Genomic DNA, 25,475 nt, shown 5'->3' on the forward strand with positions numbered 1-25,475 from the left:
GGCTATCTGTGCTCTTCTCACCACGGGTATCGAAACTCGGTTCTAGCGTTGTTAGTCTGCAGAAGAATTTAAATGTAATGTGTTGTACTCTGCTTCGTAATAAACAGAATTTTCTTTCTGCAGATGGCGTTGTGTAAAATTATTTAAAATATCATATAGTAATATATAATAATGGAAAACTAAAATGTTCTTTAGTGGTTGTATCATTTTAGTGTTTAAATTCATGGGAATATTTTAGAAATATCCACCTTACGTATATACACCATTACATTTATCACTGTATCAATTTTTATCTTGAAAAGTGCGGGCGGTAAGGAATATGTAAAGTATCTTTAACATAAGAAATAAATTTTGAAAATTATATAACCTTATATCATTTACGTTCCAAAGACTTTTTAATTATCTTCTATTTCTTTAACGTTTGTTTGAAAAAGTTTAACGATATCACGAATCATAGAACAAAAATATTAAACCCTAGCCTGCACTATTTTCTAACTACCAGAGTAAGTATATGGTTAAAGTTATACCTTTTTTGAAACTTAATTAAAGAATATTTTTATTTCGTGTTGCCCAGCGGCAAGGCTGGCATTAAAAATGGTGACTTTATGTGTACACGTATATTATTCTGGTGTTAGATCGATATATCACCTGGGATCTTCAAACAGAAAAAAAAAAAAAAATCTCTCTTTTGAACGTTGCAAGTCTACAAATTTATGACAAAGAACAAAATAGGACCGATTCACTTCTCGGAAGATTCTTGTTTACTCAGATAATTTTCATCCGGAAAAAGTAATTTACAATTCTTGGATTAAACCAGAAGGATTTCAGTGTCTTAGAATGTCAATAAAAACAAGTAATTACAGTAAATTTGAAGGTCGCGTATACGAATCCCTGTCACACCAAACATGCTCGCTCTTTTAGCAGTTGGGCGTTATAATGTCACTGTCAATCTTACTATTCGTTGGTAAAAGAGTAGTCGAAGAGTTTGCGGTGGGTGGTGATGACTAATTGTATTTTTCCTAGTTTTACACTGCTAAATTATGGACTGTTAGCGCAGAGAGTTCTCGCGTAGCTTTGCGTGAAATTTGGAAAACAAACAATTCAAAAAAGCTTTTGTGTAGTTTAGGACTGCGAATAATTTTATGGATTTACAATCCGAAGGTCGATTAAGCATAGTTTTGGCCACGTTTAGAAAAAGTAGCGATAAATCTTTTTAGATTCATTTGTAACCCATTTCTGTATGTATAAATGCCTGTGTAAGAAAAGTCCATGTTTCTTGGTACCTTATCTCCTACAATTTGCAGAATACAAATATGAAAAAAAATCACTAGGTAGAGTTTGTTTTGTTTTTTGAATTTTGCGCAAAGCTACTCGAGGACTATTTGCGCTAGCTGTCCCTAATTTAGCAGTGTATGGCTACAGGGAAGGCAGCTAGTCATCATCACCCACCGCCAACTCGTGGGCTACTCTTTTACCAACGAATAGTGGGATTGACCGAAACATTATAACACCCCCACGGCTGAAAGGGCGGGCATGTTTTGTGCGACCGGGATTCGAACCTGCGACCTCGGATTACAAGTCGAACGCCTTAACACGCTTGGCCATGCCAGGCCCACTAGGTAAAGACAATCGGAAAACAAACTAATAAACTATCATAGTTAAGTCTAGTTTTTCATTTTGTTTTGTTTTTTCACTTTAAATTGTGTATATAATATTTTACAATATAATTTCAAGCCATCATATTGTTCTGGTATTGTTTGATTTATTGGTTTTATAAATACTTAAAATAATAATATTAAATATGTCTGACAATAAAAGAGAAATTGTTAAAAATCACCGTATTTGTTATATGTTATTTTAATATGTGTGACATTTCAATCAGCGCAAGAGGGCAAACGTAAAACATCTTTGAGAACAATATGTGAAAAGATCACTAGGTGGTAAGTTGAATGTTGTTTTCTCATTTTAAGGAAGTTATATTTGGGTCGGTGAGACCAGACTTACAATATATTCCATGAGTTGTTATGGTCATTTTAAAAATAATGTAGGATAGGTTTGGAAAATGTTTGAAATTGCTTTTAATTAAAACAAACAGAGCACGGTAGAAGAAAAGGTTTAAAAATTTATCTATTTATTCTTATTGATCATATGGGCATACATATTGCTATATTATTATTTAGTACGTAAAATAATCTTTATTTTAACCTTGGTAAGTATGTTTAATTACACGTAAGGCTAAAATTCTGTACCGTTATAAGGAAAAGGTATGTGTTTTCTGACTTCCCAACCTTTTTAATGAGATATTAAAACCAGTCATTTTCGTTTTTGATTTTTATTTTGTATGTAAAGTTAAAATAACTGACAGAATGTAGAATTGTCGTCTAACAAACATAATTTAAACTCCACTTTTCCTATTGACATTAATAAGAAACTTACACATGAAGGAAAAATGTAACCCCTAGGATTTTGATTCTAAGTTTAATTACGGAAAAAAAACAAAACATCAAGTACGTTATCATTAGCAGCTCAACACTGTTTTGAATTATATATAGTATACAGGATTTTGTATTTGAGGTGTTCATTATTTATTTTTAGTAATGTATTTTATGTTGTTACTGTTAAACAATTCATTAAGATTTTAAAGCACAACATATAATTACCTTAATTATTGCAGTGATAAAGAAACAATTTACATTGATGTGTCCACAAACTAAATGGTGATTAATATATAGAATTATTTGAAGTTTTTGTAATGGTTATTCTGTTATATAAACTTACCAAAGGTACCAGTTAACTGTACTGGACTTCTGTAATAATATTTTGTATTAAGTTATTTATGTTATCATGTGTAACTGGGAATTTATGAATTAGTTATGTATGTTTGTCTATATATGGTTTAAGATTGAGAAATATATTTTTTAACCCATTAACTGCAGCTGTCATAAACAGATGGAACTTTTTACTTCTGTATGCTGCAGCTGTGCTGTATATGGAATTTTGTTGACTTTGTGAGTCTTTCAACAAAGACTGACTGATTGCTTGGTAACAATGGTTATTATAGAGTGCCTCAATGGTCATATATGTTCTTTACCAAGTCATATGGGAAATTTTAAACTGAAATTCAATTTTCAGTACAACTGTAGTGTATGGGTTATATATTTATATGGATTAACTACATATTTTATAGCTCAAAATGTTTAGATGGTTTTGTAGTTTTCTAGAAATCTATCCAGCTTTTTTAATAGAATGAATGATGTAACAGAAATGTGAGGATGTTACTGCAAGAGTTGATGAAGGAAATGCTGTAGATTTGGTTTACCATGGTTTAACATAAGGTGCCTCACAAAAGACTTGTCACAAAAATAAATCTGTGCATGTTGGGGGAAATGTTATTAAATTGGTTAGACAACTGCCTGGAGAGTAGGAAACAGAAATTAGTAATAAATGAAGTTATATCCAACTGGATTACAGTATAAGTGATGTGACTCAGGGCTCTGTGCTGGGTCCTCTGCTGTTTGTGATTTATATTAATGATATTGACACTGTAATGACCAACAAAATATTTATGTTTGCAGATGACATTAAGATTTTTGTGGTGGTTAACTGTTTCAAAGATGCTGCAGATTTACAGGGAGATTTGGATCATTTGAGGTATTGGGTCAATACATAACTATACAAAATGTAAGGTTATGTGTGGATTTTTACAGTTCAAGATATTATGACATTTTAAATTGGAATATGTTAAATAATGTGGTTAAAGAAAAATATCTCAATGTTGTGATCAATAAATCACATTACTTATCTAAACAGTGTATTGTAGCTAGCCATAGGGCTAACAGGATTTTGGGTAGCATCTATAGAACCAGTGAATACAAGACAATGGGTATTACTGTTTCACTGTATAGATCACTTGTGAGGCCTCATTTATGGTACTGTGAAAAGTTTTGAGCTCTCTTCCTAAGAAGGACATTGAATTGTTGGAGAAGATTTAGAGAAAAGCCACTAGGATAATACCTGGGATGGTGAAATTGTCCTATGAGGAGAGACTAAAATCTCTAAACATGTTTTTTTTGGAGAGGAGAAGGATATGGATCTATTAGATCTATGTGTTTAACAATGAAAACATTAGACTTTGTGTTTCACAGTGAAAACATTAAATCTATGTGTTTAGCAGTGTGATCCATCTGTAGCTATGTGTAAAACGTGATTACCCCTGTTGATCAGTCACATTCTTCTTAGTTATAGGAAGTAGTGAGTTTCCAAGATGGTCAAAACTCATGAACAAATTAAGATAGAAACATTATCTTGGAATATATAACTACACTTTAGAAAATAGTATTATTGTATATAATAGATTTAAGTTGGTTACTGTTCAAATCATTATAGTTGTACTCTGTTTCTAGTTTATTTGTGTAACTTGAAATGTGAGGAATGTTTGTTGTACTAGCCCTTATTAGTAACATTTGAAATGATTATCAATAGTTCAGATAGCTTTTAATATAACTTAAGATCACTAACTTGCAAAACATTAAAAATTGATCAGCTGATACTCTTGTTCCCCTGAGTTGTTATTACTAAAGTTATGGAATTACATGCTCTTCTACAAGTCCTATCAATTCTGTTTCAGTAAATTCAGTGAAGACCTTGAGTTAGTAATGAGGAGGACTAATCCTTCCCCCTTCATCCAAATGTTAAGATTTTTTGTTAATTGTTTGAAGTTGAGGACTAGTCCTTCTCTGTACATCCAGAATCTAAAATGTTTTGTTTGTTAATTGTTTCAAGATGGGGGACTAGTCCTTCCCTGTACATCTAGGATCTAAGATGTTTTTGTATTTGTTAATTGTTTCATGATGGGGATCAATCACTTCCCCTTCATACAAAATCTAAGATTTCTTTGTTAATTGTTTCACGTACATTCCTTGCTTTTGGCATAGATAAATTATATTTACTGTGTGTATGCGTCACTAGAATACATTGTAAAAGAAGTAATATAGATTTATTGTTTGTTTTTTTCTTGTATCCCCAAACAAATGTTCTGAGTACACTGCTTATGACGAGTATAATCTTGTTAGAAAAGGAAGTGGTTACTGTTATAGTAAATTAAAGTTTGTAGCTTTTATTTCGGAAAAAAAAAACTATCTTGTATATTGAAGAGCTATACAGCTGTCATTATCGTGTAACTTTAATTTCTGATAGGTCTCATGGTTGAAGATGTCTGGCTTGTAAAGTACTTGTTGCAAAGAAATGAAAACATTAAGAAAGGTAACTTGAGAATATGTTCTCTTAGTTATAAACAATAATTCTTTGGCCTCTATTTCAGTTGTGAAGGTAAATAAATATTGTAAATATATTTTGTCGTGTCAGCCCTGATTTTATGTAGCTACTGGTATATAGACAAGTCTATATGAATTTAACGTATAAATATACACAAGTCTATGTATTTGTTAGTTAGGAAACTGAAACACCAAAAGATGATAAATACAGGCTATGTTTACATATAATGCTATTGCAATATCTCTAATGTATTACAAGTTAGCTGTCACTGTTAAAGCTGTTTTACCTAAGCCAACTCAGGTTAATTCTTTTCACTCTGTTGCCCCTGTAAAGCAGGTGTTTTGGTATATTACAAGAAGTATAAATTATTTAATGTACTTTTGTTTACATTATAAAATATGATTACTAATCTGTGAAAATCTATCTTTAAATATTTTATTCGTATATATGGATTACTTGTAATATACTAAGGTTTTCAATCAAATACAAACTAGTGGATGTATGTTGTTAGTAAATTATGCAAATTAATGCCATTGCAAGTCTAAAAATTTATTTGGTAATGTCCCAAACTTTCAAAAATCAGAATGATGCAGAACATACACATGTTGGCTTAAATTTGTAAAATTATGGTTGTAAATGTGTATGCTGTACAAACATTTGCTTTTGATCTACAGAGAACTCGGAGTTTTCTCTAAAATGTTACTATTTTAATTCAGATTAGTATTAATGAAATTATTTATTGGTGGTGATGATGTGCTTCCTGTATGATATCTTACAGTTGCTGCTATGTGTTTGTTTATCCTTCCTTTCTGAAGTTTGCATGACCAAAGCAGGTAAGTAACACCACAAACTATAGTTTTACACATTGGATGTAAAACCAACATATCGGAACAGTTTTAGTAACTAATACCCGGATCTACAGTATTACAGGTTGGATAACTCAGGTTGTTTTAACTAGAAGGTTCCATTTTTACTGACAGCCAACAATAACTCTACTTATCATACTTTATTACTTTCAGTCAAAAAATAATTATTGCTGTCATTCATTACTTTGTCTTGTTCATCATTCTTACTTGTTTCAAAAACAGAAAAGTAGCATGTAGATATACAGCATTTGTTGTCAAATATTAATGTTCTATCGCACAAAAAACTTTTAAGACAAGACACTGTTTTTTATTTATTACTGTGATTTCTTTAATGAATTTAATCTTACACTGTTGTCATAAAAATGTTGCAATTTTGATTGGTTGTCATGATACAGATGGATATGCAGAAGTGGATGTAGGTGTGTAATGTGGTTGAAATTCTGTTATACCTTCTTCTTCGTTGAAAAACTGAGGGACATCAACAGAAAATAACAGTGTAGAAAAATACAACATGGTTGATACTGTTGTCATGACACAGATGTGATAACTAATAATTCTTCCAGTTTTATGTAAGACTGTTTATTTAGACATATGTTAACATAGTTTAGTTTGCTGTATTAGACATACATGTTACATAGTTTAGTTTGCTGTATAACTTGGAGGAGTCTTCATATTTTCATGTGAAAATACTTTATAAAAAGTAAGGACATTTGCATTGTAATGTGTTTCTCAACAAAATGAAAGAAAACTATTTTTAAATCAAGCAGTTTGTGAATTGTTTTTCTTGTTTTTACACACATATCTGGTCACATGTTTGTTATTAGTTAACTGAATAACTGATGGTTTTCTTTTTCAAGAATTTCTTCTTTAAGGTTCTAAGTTCTTTTATCTTCTCTCTTCAACAGTTTCTGATACTACTGAGGTGAATTAACTTAATAAATGTACCTAATTTTTCATTCAGCACTCTTAAAGTTAGCATTGTTTTACTTTATTTGGACCGTCTTATGAGAGACCCCGTAATATTTCTGTGTACCCTGTACTCCTCAGACTTTAAATTCCATTAGTACCCTATATTTCTCTTGAAATCATCCATATATTACAAGCAGATATCAGTATTTGTTTTAGATCTAGATCACTAATTAAACCATACAATAAACTAGTTCTATCCAATCCTGGCTTGAATAATAGCTAGACTGAAGCACATGTCATGCCTTTTACAGAGTTACATTAAAATTATAAATAAGCTACTTTATTATCAATGTATGTGTGTAAACATAAAAAATACTTAATAAGTTAAGTTTTAATTTTGAAAAGAAAATTTAAATTAATTCTTTTTCAATCTTTTTTTGTACATATATTGTGAAATTTTTCACATTTGCCTGTATATTTTTATCACTCCTCTCTGATGTCCTGAGTTTAAATTACTCATTATAATCTGGATATTACTAAGGCATAACTAGTGGACATAAATTAGAACATCAGATCTGCTTGTTACATCCACATATCAAGTCCTCCCTTTCACAAATTGCCAATACTTCATACCTTTTCTATTACATCATTTGTGAGCAACAGAAAGATAAAGTTTTAATTTACAGAATGATAAATAATGTAATGTTATTTTCATTAGAGATTTTTAGTAAATTTGCTACCAGTTGAAAGTTGCTCTCTTGAAGTTCAAATCAAGTATCTGCTGAAAATATTTTAAGGCCAGTTAAATTATACTAGTTATAGAACATTGTGTGCTTTAGACATGTTATTATTTTGTTTTTTATAGTGTACACTTGGAATAAATAAATAATTATTTATGGACTTGAACTATCATTACAAAAAAGTAGGCTTACATTTCATCTACAGCCTGACAGAAGAAGCCTTTTTTATTCCTTTATTCCTGTTTTATTTGTAAATAAATAAATGATTTTAAGATGAAAAACATAATTATGAGCTCAAGATTTTAGATGAGGCCATTTCTTGTGGTATCTTTATTTTAAATGAGGACCTTCCTTACTCTATCTTTATTTTAAATAAGGACCTTCCTAGTGGTATCTTTATTTTAAATGAGGATCTTCCTTGTGGTACATTCCATTCAAAAGTGGTTTGTCGTGCACAGCTAGGCCTAAGTGAAAATATTTTGTGTAAAATTAATGCAGATTTTGTGAACAAAAGAAACGATAGATATTACGTAGCTTTTTCTTAACCTTATCCCTGTCTTCTGCGTTATGTGTAATTCACAGGACATACTGCTTAAGTGCCTTAGTATCATAGGTGATACACAGTGACATTTATTTGATGTGCAACTGATGCTCATTAACGTGATGATAGGAATTGTTTTGATTTAGTGTGTGAGTTTAAAAAGAGAGCTTGATATGAACATTATGTATGATGCTCAAAACACACATGAAAGGACAATACACTAATTTACTTTCATTCAAGTGAAAATGTAAACCTAGGATTTTTAGTTGCTGAAACTAAACTATTCTTTTTTAATAATCTTAGAAGGATATACTTTGCCCATACCTTCATGGGTGAGTAGTCAGATAAGTGTATCCATAAAAGCAAATCTGAATTATTTATTTATAAATATTTATTTATTTACTAAGTACTTTTCAGTTAGTTACTTTTATTGATTAACCTTCTGTTACATAGTTGTGTTCATTTTATGAAACAATATTTTTTCATATTTTCATCTTTCAAAAAACTATTTCAGCTTCCACTGTAATTCCAGATGTCCAAACATCATCCTCCCCAAAAGTTCAAGAGAATGCTGTTAGGAACCTGATTAGACGCCTTCTTCCATTTCATTCAGAAAGTTTCAAAGTTAAAGTGGATTTCAATCTGGGTCCAAAAGATCAGGATTCATTTGAAGTAATCGAGCATATATATTATAGATGTTAATTAACAGTATTGTATTATGTATTTGATGGAATTTTACTTAAAAATTATAGACTTTAAACTTTATTTTTGACTCCAAAAAGTGTGAACATCAAAAACAGATTAAAATTTGCTAGCTTTTGAATCAACACAAGCCATCTCTTTTGATGTGTTGAATTAAATAACAATGTTTACCTACCTTAAGGAAGGTGTTGTCTCCTTTTAATTCTAGTTTATTAAATGATTTTATTTATTTACTTAAGAAACTTGTAAGTTATTTTTATTTTGATTATTATTGCAATTTCTTTTGTCCTTTTCTAGTGATGATGAATTCTTTGTGTTTTTGACAGTTTTCTTTCTTTTGGCAATGAGACATCTTATTTTCTTTGTTTAATTGCTAATTACTGGCACATGTACTTAATAGTTGCAGGCTTAAAAAGTAAGGGTATATATTTATGTGTGGGGCACTATTTGACATTTAGTTGGGACCCAACTTTCGTTTGATGTCACTTAGTTTAGCCATCATTTGAAGAAGGTAAATTTGAAAGAAGACCCGATGTGGCCTGGTAGTTAAGACAATTCACAGTATGTGGGTGAAGTGTTTGAAACCATACCTGATGCAGTCTCATGTAAAAATTGGGTTTTGGTATCTACAGTGGGCAAAGCACAAATAGCTCATTATGTAACTTTCTGTTTAAAATACAGAAAAAAAAAGTGCTATTCTTACTAGTTTTTGCAAGGTTTGATTTGTGATTCTTTTTCATTACTAATTTAGAAATATTTTCTAATTTTCATTTATAACATTAACTTCATGTCAGAGAATATCTTCAGAAAATGACTTTTTTCTGTGATCCATTTATATTTTGTTTTATAACACTTAAAGAAAATTGCCTTATTTTTATTGTGAAGCATAACAAACGTTTTTAATTATTATTATTAAAAACTGAATTTTTGGTTTCCTCTTTCAACATTTCTCTGTGTAATAGTTTTAGGTTGTGGCTTCTATACTGACTCAAGCCACAGACACATATATATACTTCTATACTGACTCAAGCCACAGACACATATATATACTTCTATACTGACTCAAGCCACAGACACATATATATACTTCTATACTGACTCAAGCCACAGACACATATATATACTTCTATACTAACTCAAGCCACACATATATATATACTTCTGTACTGACTCAAGCCATTACACACATATATATATACTTCTATACTGACTCAAGCCATTACACACATATATATATACTTCTGTACTGACTCAAGCCATATGTACACATATATATACTTCTGTACTGACTCAAGCCATATACACACATATATATACTTCTGTACTGACTCAAGTCATTACACACATATATATATATATATATATATATACTTCTGTACTGACTCAAGCCATTACACACATATATATATACTTCTATACTGACTATTACACACACATATATATACTTCTGTACTGACTCAAGCCATATATACACATATATATACTAGCTTGTACTGACTCAAGCCATATACACACATATATATACTTCTGTACTGACTCAAGCCATTACACACATATATATATATATACTTCTGTACTGACTCAAGCCATTACACACATATATATATATATATACTTCTGTACTGACTCAAGCCATTACACACATATATATATATATACCTCTGTACTGACTCAAGCCATTACACACATATATATATACTTCTGTACACTCACATATACACACATATATACTTCACTGACTACATATATATATACTGCTCAAGCCACACACATACACATATATACTTCTATACTGACTCCAGCCACACACACACACACACACACACACACACACACACACACTACTATACTGACTGAAGCTTCACGTTTGTATATATATATACTCAAATTGGGAGAAATAATTTACTTTGATCAACATTTTCTGCACTTTATTGAAAGGTTTTGAGTGAATACTTCTATCAGTTTATCTAAGTGATTTCTTACTTTTCAGTATTTTTATCATGTGCTTAAATATTTTTGGCATAATTTTCTCATGACTGTTTTCACTTTATGCATTTCAATTCAACAAGCTAAAAAATGGAAAGGTTTTATTCATTTGTTAGTGTATTAATATATTTAGTCTTTACCTTGGTTAACTTTTATAACACTTTTCAAAAAATAGTCCTGTAAAACAACATTATACATTAATTCTTTTGAACCAGTTTTGAACTATTTTCATATTTGTGGTCACCTCATTACTTTCAACTCATTCTTGAAGCCTGCTTGGTTACCCATAATCTATTTTATGTTCATCTTGTGTTGGTAACCTTCCAAATTCAACTCTTAATCCTAGAATTACCAATATGATCCCATTGATATTTGTAAACAGGTTTTTGTCTGTTTAAACAATTTATGTATCAAATTGTTGTTGGCTACAATGTTTCTAATGACATAAAACCACACAATATATAAATATTGTGAATAATTCATTCAGTCCTTCTAATTATTGGTGGGTTCCTATGTAAGGTATACCTAGTAACTGAGCTCTTTAGTTAGTTCTTTACACTATGCATTGTAAAAGGCAACATTTAAAGTCAGTATAATGCAATATGCAAATTCACTAATGTGAGAGCTAAAATATGGTCCTTAACTGTAAGTTAATTGGATAACTTATTAACAGCTAATGCATAATTTTAAATGAAATGCAATAGTTTTTGGTGTAGTGTTAAAGATAAGCAAATAAGTAGTTTATCTGGAGATATACAAATCTTTCATTAAAATTCATGTGAAAAAACTGACATAACTTGTGAAAAGTCTTGATTTAGTTTTATAGCTCAAATTGTAAGTCAGTAACAATATAAACTGTTTACACTAAAGGGCCAATCTAAACAGTAATAGTCTCATACTGTGATCTAATAGTACAATGGAATAACTGAATAGTTCTTTTCACTCCAGTAAATTGGACTGAAGTTATATAAGCTCCTTGTTTGTTTAATTTAGCTTAAAGCAGTTAACAGAAGTATCCAAATAATTGGAAGTAGTGGTGTTGCAGTAGCTTGGGGTTTTCACTACTACTTGAAGTCTTACTGTGGATGTCAAGTGTCATGGTCTGAGTCCAGCTCAATCTTCCAGAACTTCTTCCCAAACCTGAGACTCCCGTGGTGATCACTTCTAATGATAAGTAAGATAGATGTTTAGACTTTAAAGTGGAAATGTATTAAATGAGTTTTATAAACTAAAATAAATGTTTCTTGTGTGATAAGTATCATTACTGTAATGTTTAACCTTAGTTCAGTTATATTGCAAATTTTAATCCAAACACAACATTCATTTCAAGTTTCACATACAAATTGTAATTGTAACTCTGTTTCAACAAATTATAACTTGGAAGTATTTTAAAATTTTTATTATTTTTTTATTTTTTAACATTTATTTAGTATAATTATTTAGAGATAAAAGTTTTGTTTTGACAGTTTTGTTTCTGATCAGCTCCATATAATTTATTGGTGTTTTTGTATTACCTATGTTTGCCCATCCCAAAGTTAAGGTTTCAGTTTATTAAGATACTATCACCTCTTAAGAATACATTATTTCTGTCAGTTTTGTATACAGTAAGCATATTCTGTAACATAAGATCAAGTTGTTTCATCATTTATTAATAAAACACTAGTTCTGAAAACTACAAAAAAAAATTAGATATGATTGAATACAGCAAAATTTAAACTTTTCACATCATAATTTGGTAAGCATTTTCAACTGATTTTGCTAGTTAAAGGCATTCAATATGAAAGTTTGAAGACTAAGGAATAAAACACATAGATAATAATTTTTTGTTTTATTTAAATGTTCTGTTAATTTGTGAAGATGTGTGCATGTTAAATTATCTGTTTTTAAGCTAGAACTTTTGAGAAAATATAAAGTAAGTTTAGTTAGGTTTAGTAAGAACAATAAATGGTAGCAAAATGTTCTGGTTACTTGAATCCATATTTATTATATGATCTTATTTGTTCTGGGCAGAGTTCAGTAAATGGGACCCCATGATGATAAGAAAACTCACAAGTAGATTAAAAGGTATAGCATGGGGTCCCAGGTAATTGCTCAGTTTGCCCACTAGGTTACACAACTTATGCAAACACAAGTAAATTAACTTACATTTTATTGAAAAGAAGCTATATTTGTATAAAATAAATAATCTTTATCACAAGAACTGTGAACACACATGTTGTTAGTTAGGCCTAAGGAATGTAAGGATTATATTTTGTAAGGCAAGGGCCAGGGGGCTCTGATAACTCTTTGAGTTATATATTGTTTTTGTGATATTTTAGTTTTTGCAATATTTTGTACAGTTTAAAATCAAAACTGGGGGCTTTTGTAATTGGAAGAATAAAGAATAATCAAAAGTATGTTAATATAAATACCAATTACAGTTGAAAATGATTGAATATATAAAATGCATCTTTCAGATCAGTGTGTCAAAAATTCAGTCATTGTGGTTGATGTGATGCTAAAAAAGAAAGGAATTATGTATGCTAAAATATTTCTAAGGAAAATTATTATCACAAGTTATACCTTGATTTTGTAAACTTTCAAGACTAGTATGGAAACAATTATGTACTGCACAATCCTTTATACTCTTAGAGAACTTTGGATTTAATATTGACAGTTAGTTTTTTTGTGTTTTTATGTGCTATTGTCTATTAGGCTTATATGCTGTGTACACATAGAAAACTTTGGATTTAGTATTGGTAGTTAGTTTTCTGTGTTTTTGTTATGCTATTTTCTGTTAGGTTTACATACTACATGAATGTGTGCACTTTAAGTTATTCTACTGTATGGTGGAACTGGACAAGATGGGAAAAGGAACTTGATTGGATGGCCCTAAACAGAATTAATCTACCATTGGCATTTGTTGGTCAGGAAATTGTTTGGAAACGGGTTAGTACTGTGTGACGTTTACTTCTTTATTAAAGAATGGAAAAGAAATTATATAAATTATATAAGAGGAATTCAAACAGAATTAATTTGTATTTATTTTTAATTCCATAGTTTTGGAATTCTTCATTCCATATATATGGTGAAAAATTCATTAAGTCTGGATTATACTGGCTTTACTTTCTTTCTAACAAAACATTTTGGTGATTGTAACATCTAATTTTAGAATCTCTGACAGGTTACATTGAAGTAAAACTTATTCCTGTACTTTTCCATTATCTGATCTAATCTGAACTTTTCCTAACTTAAACAGTGGTTTTTAATATTTGTTAATTATGTATGATGTACACTCACATATGTGTAACAGCAAGCAATGTGACTCAGTGGGTCTTGGTTTTAATACACGAGCTCCTATATTGTTGTCATTGAATATCTTAAGTAATTTTATTTAATCCTTAACTAAGATGGACCCTGTGTGATTCTTTCTTAAAAACAAATATACTGAAGCCCATTTTGAGTTTGGAAAAACCTGGTTATCTTTCTTGAGCAGTAGCTGTAAATTTGGTTGAAACCATTTGGAACAAACCTTGACAAGAGTCTATCAAAAATTTAAAACCTTTTGTTATTATTATTCTTAACAATTTTTTATATGTTCTCTTACCATCCTTTTAATCAGTTTGTGTGAAAGGTATTAAGAACAACCATAATTTTGGCTTGATTTTAATAATTTCAAAATTCTCTAAGTACAGTCAGCTGAAGTCATTAAATGGGTCTTCTCACATGGCTTGGTTGATAAGAAGTAAATATACTACATGAAGAAAAGAATCAACTCTTTATATCACATATGCTTGACTATTATACTCAAAGATTTTTCATGGCAAACATTGTTTAAAGTTTCTAAATTTAATGTGTGAAATCTTGTAATTATTACATTGAAGATATACTTGGAACTTTTGTATATTATACACGATGCTTTGTTTTGGGGATAAAATAAATATTATAAATACAAGTAGATTTGTCAAATATCTCCTTAGAAAAATGTGATGTACAAAATAAGGTCTTATAAGTTAGAAGTTGATATTTAACTTTGAATGTCATGGTTATTACTTGATAAACATGTTAATTGAGCTTTCTAATGAGTGGAATTTTTTAATTGCTGGACTTATTAACCAGTTATTTTCTGGTGAGGCTTGGATAGCTAGAATAATAAACAATAGTACCAACCAAAAACACTAATTTTTAACAGACAGTTGTGTGTGAGTTGTAACACTGATTAACATTGAAAACCTTGTATTAATCAAAAAATAATAAGATATCGTAATTACTATTTTTCAGTTACTTAGTTAGTTGAAACAATAAAAAAAACTAATTTTGGTCATCTGAATATTTTCACAACATCAAGTGATTTGATTAATTGTATTGCATGGCACTGATTGTTTATCATGCTGGTCACCCAGCTGTTCATCATAGTTTAATAAAACACAGAAGTATTTCCAAGACAGACATTCTTTTCATCTCTAGAGACTTGACAAAGGCAAGTAGTTATAATGTGGTGTTCTTTGAACCTGTTTAGTAGTCAACTTTTACAACCTTGTTTTTAGACTATATATGCTCCATGTTGTTTGTGGGTCTATAGATATGCTGGTTAGATAAGCTTTAATTACACCATTAACTTGCATGCTAGATATAAGTAGCTTTAACAGTGCAATGGACCAGTGAGAGATCAGTCTTCCTAATCTTTCACAGTTTCACCTGCATATTATGTTTTTGTACATAACAATTCAAAAATCAAGTTAAGCCTTTTGTAATGTGTAAGCTCATAAGTTATGAAGTGTTAACAATTATACAATGTCCATAAATTATTCACCCCATTATAAGCTTTTATAAATTCTCTATTATATGAGTTATCTTAAAACAATTCATGGCAATTAATTACACAACTCAAGAAAGTTTAATTTTAAGTAAACTACCACAGTTCAGTCAATAATTCAGTAAACTTTTATGTGAGCCCCATTGGTAGCACACAGAACATCAAGGCAGTAGATAACATTGTTCCAAACATTAAGAAGCATATCTTGCATGATGGAAGTCAATGTCTTTTCAATCTGATGTCTTAATTCTTATGATGTTATTAATCTTCTTTGCACATACTCTGTCCTTTATGTAGCTCCACACAAATAAATTCAGAGATGTGATATCTGGAGAACGAGGTGGTCATGGAATAGGTCCACCTCACCTGTTCTAACGAGAAGGGAACTTTTCATTGAGGAACCTGTGCACATCTAATCCCCAGTGTGGTTGTACCCCATCTTGCTGAAAGAACACATGGGGCTGCATATCCTCAAGCTGAGGTGCAGCATATGCTTCAAGCATATCTAGGTAATTTGGTTTCCCACAGCATGCATATCGCTTTCTCCTTCACTGTTGCCATAGAGTCCCCAGAGGATGTTCTGCAAAATAAAGAAAAACATTTCTTGAGGTTGTGATATTAATTACCGCAAACCGTTTTAAGATAGCTCCTATAATAAAGAATTTATAAAGGTCTATAATGGGGTGAATAATTTATAGACACCCTATACTTTGTAGTAAGTTTTAATGTTTTTTGACATATACATTTGTTACTTAGCAAAACCCAACAAATATCACATAGATTTCACGCATACAAAGAACCTAATGAGTACAGAAATTCTGCAGATGGGTAGCCAAGCTTCTAATGAAATTTTTAATTATAGAACTAGTTTTTAATACATTTCACATATTACAGTATACATATTGGAATAATATCTTGGTTTGATTGATTCTGAGTATGCATTATATAAACTCTTATATTTGTCATATAACTCTCTTTTAATAGTTACAGAGAATTGAGTGAAAAACTGTACTATTGTGAATGAGACAGTAACATTAAGAGGTTTCTGGGGTTACAAAAAATAAATAATTCCATTCTGGAAAAGGCTCAAGAATTTCTGGAGTAGTTTTCTTCCTGGTCAAGTGTTACATACCCTTTATAAGAATATGGTCACACTCATAAAGGTTTAGGTCAGCCACAATAAAAAATACTTAGTATATTGAATCTTACCATGTGATTTACTGTCACAAAAATTTGATATAACAATGGTTTTCATCTATCAGATATGTCAGTAACTGTGTTATCAATTTATTTTTCTTACTAGCTCTTTCTAAAGTTAGGATTTGAAGAAAAAACTATTGATGAGTATATAACTGGACCAGCATTTTTGGCATGGTGAGAAACGATTTTTTTTTTTGTGTGCATATTATTTTTAAGTTTTGTTGCTATATACGTTCAATACTATGATTCTTTAGTACGACGTAAACAGCCACTCATGTTTGAAGAAGAAACCAAAGACTAAGATGTCAGTTTATGTTGGTTACCTTGTTGAGATGATGGTCTCTATCTGTTATCAGTGAATGTTTAGTCATTCATAGTTTAAACTCCAGATGTTATTAAAGTGATACTACACATTATAATGTGGTTTTCAGGTGTCCATAAAGTAATTGTACACACTATAATATTACTTTTAGATGTTATTAAAGTGATAATAGATAACACATGTATCATAATTTGATTCTTAGATGTTATTAAAATGATACTACACATTGTAATGTGGTTTTTAGGCATCCATAAAGTGGTAGTACACACTGTAATGTTATTTTTAAATGTTATTAAAATGATAATATACACTGTATCATAATATGATCCTCAAGTGTTCTTAGTCATAGTACACATTTTAATGTGATTCTTAGATGTCCATAAAGCAATTGTACACATTTTAATGTGGTAATTAATTTTCAGGAACAGAATGGGAAATGTTCAACAGTTCGGTGGACCTTTACCATCAAGTTGGCATGAACAACAGCGTACTCTCCAACATCAAATCTTGAATCGAATGAGAGAGTTTGGGATGTTTCCAGTCTTGCCAGCCTTTTCTGGTCATGTCCCACCCACAATTAAAAAGTAAAAAAAATAATAATAAATAATTATAGCAGTTTTATTGATGGAGGTGATGGGTAATGTCTGAATTTAAAAACATACAAATTATTTGTGAATCAAATTGCATGAGGGTCCAAGAGCTCGTGAAATATATCACTCACACAAAAACATAACCAAAAATGTCATCTCTAATACATTTAATATAATTAATTCCTTCATGGTTTTCTGTATATTATACCAAAAAAAAATGAGTAATTTTTTTTTAAACAGGCAAAAGACTTGAGATTATTCAGTATAATGTAAAACGTGGACCACTCTGGTGGTGGACAGTATAAAAACATGGCATTAACTTGAGTTTTAATAGGTTTGATAAAGTGTTTATTATTTATGCTGTGTAATTAATATTTATTATGTTAAACTGTATAAAGAAATAGATAATTATTATTTAACATAATTTCTTCCAGTCCTATTAGAAATCTTTCTTCTTATTTTTACATTTTGAAAGAAAATTTATAACTAGCATTCACGACTTCTCCTAGACAACTGTATAAAACAGAATAGATAGTTTTTTGTCATATTGTACCAAATCAAAGTTTTACAGTAACTGCTGAACATTAGCTAAAAATTCAGAATATAAAATTATAACAGACTCTGTCCCCTAATAGGACAGTGCTAAGCCTACAGACTTACACCATAAAAATTCAATGTCTGATTAATTGTAGTACACACAGTAGGAAGCGTAGTGTGGCTTTGTTCTGACACAAACAGATAAATTTCATGATACTTTTAATAGAGCACTTTGCAGCTATCTTAGTTTTTTCAATATAAGGACACAATAATATTAGTATTCAAGCCTACCTGTAGTTGGTCAAACCTGTTGGCTTGTTTTCACATAGATATGTTAATCTCCTTAGAATTTGTTCACAGTGATTTTTATATGAAGCCATACCATTTGTTTTGTTGATATTTTTTACCTCTTCCTCGTGGTTCGTTGGTAAGTTTGAAAACATACAGCACTAAAATCTGGATTTCAATATTTGTGGCGGGCATGACACAGATAGTCTGTTGTGTAGTTACATTCAGTCCTCCTTTCTTTCATTTCTAGGTTATTTCCTTCTGCTGTAGTGTCAGTATTACCTGCTTGGAGTCACTTTAGTCCACCTTACTCCTGGTAAGTTACATTTAGGATCATTCCATTAAGATTGAAAATAGTGAAACTATAAACACATCTACTAGGACAATATAATGGTCATTTATAAAACTAATGAACTCTTTGTATATGAAACAGGGTTAACAGTTAGTTTTTTTGGGGTTTTTTAAATTACTTTGTCCAAAACAGATGTTAGTAAAGTATCATCTAAGTTAGGGTTAACAGTTGGCATTTTTTTAAAATTACTTTATCCAAAAGAAATGTTAGCAATTTTTGCACTGAAATGGCTTTCTCAGTCTAGACATTTTGTAGTTTTATTTTGTGGGTGACATGAGAAGTGGGACAGGAAAGTAGATAGCCGAGGTAGAATATTGGTTTTTAAACTTTATGTCGTTGCATGGTTTCATCAAACAATTAAATGCAAAGCTGGAAAGGGTTAAAGTTAAAATGTTGTTTCAACTGAGAGTATTAATGTTGAAAGTTTCTGTTGTGTTTTTTACAATCTGAAGCTTAATACCAAGTCAGGTGTGGCCTAGTGGTTAGCATATCAGACTATTGATCTGTAGATCCAACATTCAATTCTTGTTTGTAAAAAGAAAAAAGGTAATGTGAGAGTTACAATAGTGACATTCAAATCCCACTATTTGATCAGACAAAACTAGGCCATGAACTGGTGGTGAGAGCAATATATTCGCTGATGGTCAAATCCAACTATTTGGTCAGAGGAAACTAGGCCAAGAATTATGATAACAGCAATAGATTAGTTGATGGTCAAATCTAACTATTTGGTTTGACAAGACTAGTCCAAGAATTGGCTGTGAGTAATGTTGACTAGTTGCCTTCCTTCCAATCTAAAAGTTTGAAACCAGGAATGGCTAGAGCAGGTAGCTCCTTAGTAGCTTCACAGAAATAAACAGACACAATAATAAGGCAGTGCTTTAGTTTAGTTAACTAATTTACCATACACTGTATTTTGTGTTTGTTACGATAGTTTTATTTACTACTGCTGTTTGACCAAGTGTAGCCCAGTGGTCAGAACTTCAAGGGTTTGAACCTTGTTATGTCACTGAACACACTTCTAACTTTCAACTTTTGAAGGTTATAACTGTATGAGTTGATAAAATAATTCATTTTCGAATAGCTGTCTAGATTGCAAGTGCCTGGTAGACTTTCAGAAAACTTTGTCCTGAACCTTAGTGTATTTGACCTGGATATTTATCCAAAGTATCTGACAAGATTCTGCTCAGCTAGAATACACCAAATACTCATTTCTCTAACTATGTGTATACAAAATGTGTGCTTCAGTTACTGGTTCACTTTATTCACCCATATACACATAGTGTACTCGTTACTTACAAATTTGAATGTAACATAGTCATATGCTCTATTAAAGTTAATAAATTAACACTTACTAAAATACAAATTAAAATAATAACAAAATTAATCACAAAACCTATTACCAACATTATAGAAGAAGGCACTCTTCCATAAATGAAACTTAAATCATTGCATTAATCTGCCACTTTAATCTATTAAATGTTTAGTGTTTAAGGGTGAGATTTCACTTTTGAAAGAACTGTATTTGATATTTTTGTTCTGAAAAACATGAAAAATGAAAAAAGATAAGAAAACAACAGAAAAAATATAATTTTTAATTACTGACATGTTGACATCTTCAGAACTGACAACATTTGATAATAAACTTCAGTAGAAAAGTATACTGTTGTTAATGAATTAGCTTACAAAACATCTGTACAAAAAACGTCTCAAAGTTACATATTGTTACAACATAATAATTAATACAAAGTTAGTCAAAGGTCAAATTAATTCGTAAGAACAACATCCATTCTAGTGCATTGCCCATTTCAATATCACAATATTTCTGGTATATGTATCATGTACCACTGTTTGAAAGGTTTTCTGGTAGTACAGGTGTGTATAATGTGTACCTTTTTTGTTTCTAGTACCACTTTTTTGGAACCAAGTGATCCATTATTTAGAAAGTTTGGAGCAATGTTTCTACAAGAGGTAAATAACAAAATTATATCATAAATCCAGTCAATAAATAAATACAGTTATGTAAGTTATAATTTTGTATAAAGATAAATCTCTGTTAGAAGAAATTTCATATTACTGACTCAGCCTAGCTGTCTAGAACTGGATTAGCTTGGATTTGGAGATTTCATCTGTGTATAGAACAGAATTTATAACTGATGTTATTTGATACATTTCATATTGTGTGTGTGTTTCATTTGATAAAAGTTTACATTGTATAGTTACTTGTATGGCTAGCATTGTTATAATGAATATTTATAGTGCATCATCCACTTTAGAATAAGAGTATTGAAGTAAACATATTGTAATATCTAAAATAATAAGTAAGCTTTGTTAGCTTTTAGTCCTAGTCTGATGAAACTTTAATGTTGGGGATCAATGAAAAAAATTCCTGTTTTTATATCAAATGTTTCCTTTACTGATATACCTACAGGTAGATGAGTGTGTACAACAATACATTTTATGGAGTTTCATTCAAAATTTAATTCAACTGCTTTATTATCAAGATATCAATAAACTTGGCATCAAAATATAGTCACTAAATGAAATTTTAATATTATTTAAGTTTTAGTTTTTACTTTCAAAAGGAAATATATAAATATATTCTCAATCTGTGCTTGACTGTGTAACTTGATGATATTTGATCTTATTTTCTTTTTCCATCAACTCATTATTGTATAAACATTTCTCAGACATAGTCTAATTTTTATAATTTTCAATTTTTGTTCATGGAGTATAAACTAGAAAGTGAAACCCACTTTTCATGCCCCCCATCACATCTTGTCTTCCACAAATTACCAGTGGTTCTTTGTGATGATTTATATTACATCATTTATAGTCAATAGAAAAAGAAGTTTCAATCTACCGAATCACATATAATGTTCCTTATTAGATATTTTTATTTCATCTATATATTAAAAGTTGCTATCACTTAGTTCAGATCACCCATCCAACAGAATTATAATAAGGCCTTAGTTATAAAGCCAATTAAATTATAATAGTTATACAAAATTGTTTTTTTTTTATGTATTATTATTTTGTGTTCTTAGATGCACATTTCACATGAGTAAAACTTTTTATTGCTACTTACTTATACCATTACAAAGAATTAGGGTTAAATTTCATAAATGGGTCAACAGCAAACAAACAAGAAATTAAATTTCTTGTTTTATTACATGTATTTTTTATTTCTTATGCAATGAAAAAGTAGTACTAAAAATCCCTCCACGAGGCATGCTCATAAGTATCTAATGTGTAATATCATTTAGTACTTTAACGTGAGTTGTCCACATGGTTTACAGTTTGTATCATAGAATTATTAGTTAGGCACAGTTCAAAGAGCAACAATACAAAACAGTTAAATAACTAAGCTGTTATGAGCCTTAAGGATGAATAATTATATCTGTACCAATCTGCAGTCAATCTAGAAAGAAAAGAAAAATTTTGTGGTGGTTACAAAGTTGGTCAAATCAACCAAGTGCATATGGTGTTGGGTTAAAGAAAATAAAATATAAAAATTTACTGACAGAAGTGTTTGGTGTTTGTTTAGGAAGTTATAAATGTTATACAAGTGAAACTTAAACTGTGAAGTGAAAAGGTATCTTTAATCTTAACACAAAAACCACCTTTCATTTAAAACATTTAATAGTCTCAGTTACACTCATTTCATCTATTTCATGACAAATATTTAATAAAAAAATAATTAATTAATCAAAACAATTTTTTATGTATAAAAATGTATAATAATTTCTAAAAGGTTGCTAGATTCATGGACATGAAGTTACTACAATAAAAGGTATAGTATACCTTCATGGTAACCTGGTGGTTGTACACTTTCATGGTAACCTGGTGATAGTACACTTTCATGGTAATCTGGTGGTTGCAAGATCAGTTAGAATGACCAAACTAAGTATCAATATTTGTTTTCCCAGGTCATTACAGAACAATTCTAATCAACTACCAAATACTTAGTTTTTTTATGAACTTCATACAGAATAACCAGCCCTTAAAAAGTGTTTTTAGTAGTGTTACTTCTAAATATTGACATCATAAATTTCTTTTACGTAACACACTTAAATTACCAGTGCATCAAGGAAAATTGGAAATTCTTTGAAAGTGTTGGTCAAAAGAAATAAAACTTTCACTAGGTATAAAAAGAGTCTAATTTTGGTAATATATGTATGTATATCTTGTTTTTAAAGTATGTTTATAGAAAATTTACTTCCAGTTTTTTTACAGCTATTTTTCCTAACAAGACAGTTTAATATTTCTCTTAATAACAGAAGAGTTAGGTTCTGATTGAAGTGTTTAATAATGATAATGTTGATTTCTCATCATTGTTTATATTTAATAGTAAGATTAGGAAACACAGATTTGAGCAGGGTAGGAGTCATATTCAGCTAAGAAAGCTTTATTTTTCTGACAGAGTGGTTAGCTTGTGACATGGATTTTTTTTGCAGTTAATTTAGGGAGGTTTAAAGAAAGAGTTCATAAATATTTGGATGAAGTAACGTTATAACTGAATCATGTTCTCTACAGTATATTGCAGAATTTGGAACTGATCATGTTTACAACACAGACCTCTTTAATGAGATGAACCCCCCTTCTGGGTAAGTATTAAGGATTTTTTATTGTATGCCTCAATTTATTCTTTTGTATAAAGACAGATTTGAATGGAGTTGGTGCTGGGGGAAGTTACTGAGGCAAGCAATGCCCCACAGATTTCACTCTGACCTGCCCAAGTTAATTTTTTCTTTTCCTAATAATTAAAAAAAATGTATTTTTTCATCACTAAGAAGAAGAGATTTGGGCATATGTGTTTGCTTTGTTACATTTCCTGTAAATTCAGTTCTCAGTATGGTAGACCCCACCCCATAAAATATCCACTTCCCCTAAGACTGAGGAGCATGAGCCAAACCTGTGTTTTAATAAACTTCTATGTATTGAAAATTAGTTTCTTTTTTACAAAGGTTGTTGTACTCATAAGATAATTTTCTATTCTAAAAATGAATAATGTGTGAAATACAAAATCCACCTGAGACAACTGAGTAAGACGTAGGGTAAATAACTTCAAAATATTGTATTTCTTTTTCATAAATTGCAGTTTTACAGATGTTTGCATACCTCTTTTATCGAGACAGTGTTTCCTAAAGCAGTTATCTCTATGCAAGTTATATACCACTAAAAAAAATTTTGTAATATGAAACTAAGTTTAAGCATTGCCTGGGATATTCTCGTTAAGTAACTTAATATTTTATACACGTTGTTGAATGTTGTGTCTACTCAAGTTTTACCCCCCTCTGTACTATAGCTTTTTCCATCCTAATGACAGTATATTGCCACAAGCAAAACTGAAAAACAGAAACTTCAAAGATAACTATTGCATTTGTTTATGTTTTTTGGCATATGTGAACAAGCATTATCAAAACTATATGTATTATACAGTACATTGATAACCTTTGATCTTAAAGCTATAATTTTTGTTTAATCTTTTGTTACATCTGTTTTACTTACCAAGTCCATGAATTAATAATTACATAAAAAAAAGAAAGTGTTCATTTGTACCACTGTACAAGTTGAAGAACCACAACACTTTTAAACCATCACGAAATTTATTAGTTTGTTCTTTGGATCAGGATGTTTCAATTCTTTTACCTATAGGGGGCCATACGTTTGTGTGTAAGTGATTTGTTGGATGAAGCTTACCATTAAATTTATTTGTGAGAGGAGAAATACGAGTTACCATCAATATTTGAACTTTGATATTGAGAGTGTAGGCCCAATAAAATCATTCCTGGAGTTTGGTAAGGCTTAGTACTTTGAGCACACTGAATACTAGCATAAATAATTACATCTACACTACCAGCCAGTAATGATTATACTTCATGTTACAAACTTTTTATATGCATAGGGCAACAATTACATAATGTCTTGTTATTGTGTTTGTTAAAATTTGTAACTGATAAAATATTGTTAGACTTGTATGAGTTCATGTTTTTTAAGTTTTTTTGATACCTGGATTTATCTTCTGATTCTTGTCTGTGACAGAAAAACTATAATGAAAGACTTTGTACTAGTAATGGCATGAACATAAATCTATAATGAGATACTCTGTACTTGCAGTGACCTGGACTATATCAAAGCTAGTGGGAAAGCAGTGTTCCAGTCCATGCTTGATGCTGACCAGAAAGCCATATGGTAAATGCCAGTTTCAGTTTTATTTTTTTAGCTGCAGTTTTAGTACTTTTGTTTGTTTTTTTTCACATGAAATATTCATACCTTACTTTTAACCACCTGATAACAAGACCAGTGATAAGGTTACAGACTTGCAATGTTAATGTTCAGTGTTTGGTTTCCGTGATGACTTCATGAATAG

At 30.3% G+C, this 25,475-nt stretch overlaps 1 protein-coding gene across 1 annotated transcript in view; it reads left to right on the forward strand.

Moving 5' to 3' along the window:
- The first annotated feature begins 1,935 nt into the window (after nucleotides 1–1,935).
- The window catches only part of Naglu (N-acetyl-alpha-glucosaminidase), a 48,619-nt gene continuing 25,079 nt past the window's right edge, over nucleotides 1,936–25,475 (forward strand). The window contains 13 exon segments of the mRNA XM_076475541.1: nucleotides 1,936–2,113; nucleotides 5,197–5,262; nucleotides 6,053–6,107; nucleotides 8,845–9,002; nucleotides 12,012–12,120; nucleotides 12,123–12,192; nucleotides 13,799–13,946; nucleotides 17,117–17,187; nucleotides 17,758–17,919; nucleotides 19,001–19,066; nucleotides 21,010–21,073; nucleotides 23,639–23,709; nucleotides 25,223–25,297. Coding sequence (XP_076331656.1) covers nucleotides 5,245–5,262; nucleotides 6,053–6,107; nucleotides 8,845–9,002; nucleotides 12,012–12,120; nucleotides 12,123–12,192; nucleotides 13,799–13,946; nucleotides 17,117–17,187; nucleotides 17,758–17,919; nucleotides 19,001–19,066; nucleotides 21,010–21,073; nucleotides 23,639–23,709; nucleotides 25,223–25,297 — 1,067 coding nt within the window. The 5' untranslated portion in view covers nucleotides 1,936–2,113; nucleotides 5,197–5,244.

The sequence above is a fragment of the Tachypleus tridentatus genome, chromosome 13, assembly GCF_004210375.1.
Source record: "Tachypleus tridentatus isolate NWPU-2018 chromosome 13, ASM421037v1, whole genome shotgun sequence".
NCBI lineage: Eukaryota > Metazoa > Arthropoda > Merostomata > Xiphosura > Limulidae > Tachypleus > Tachypleus tridentatus.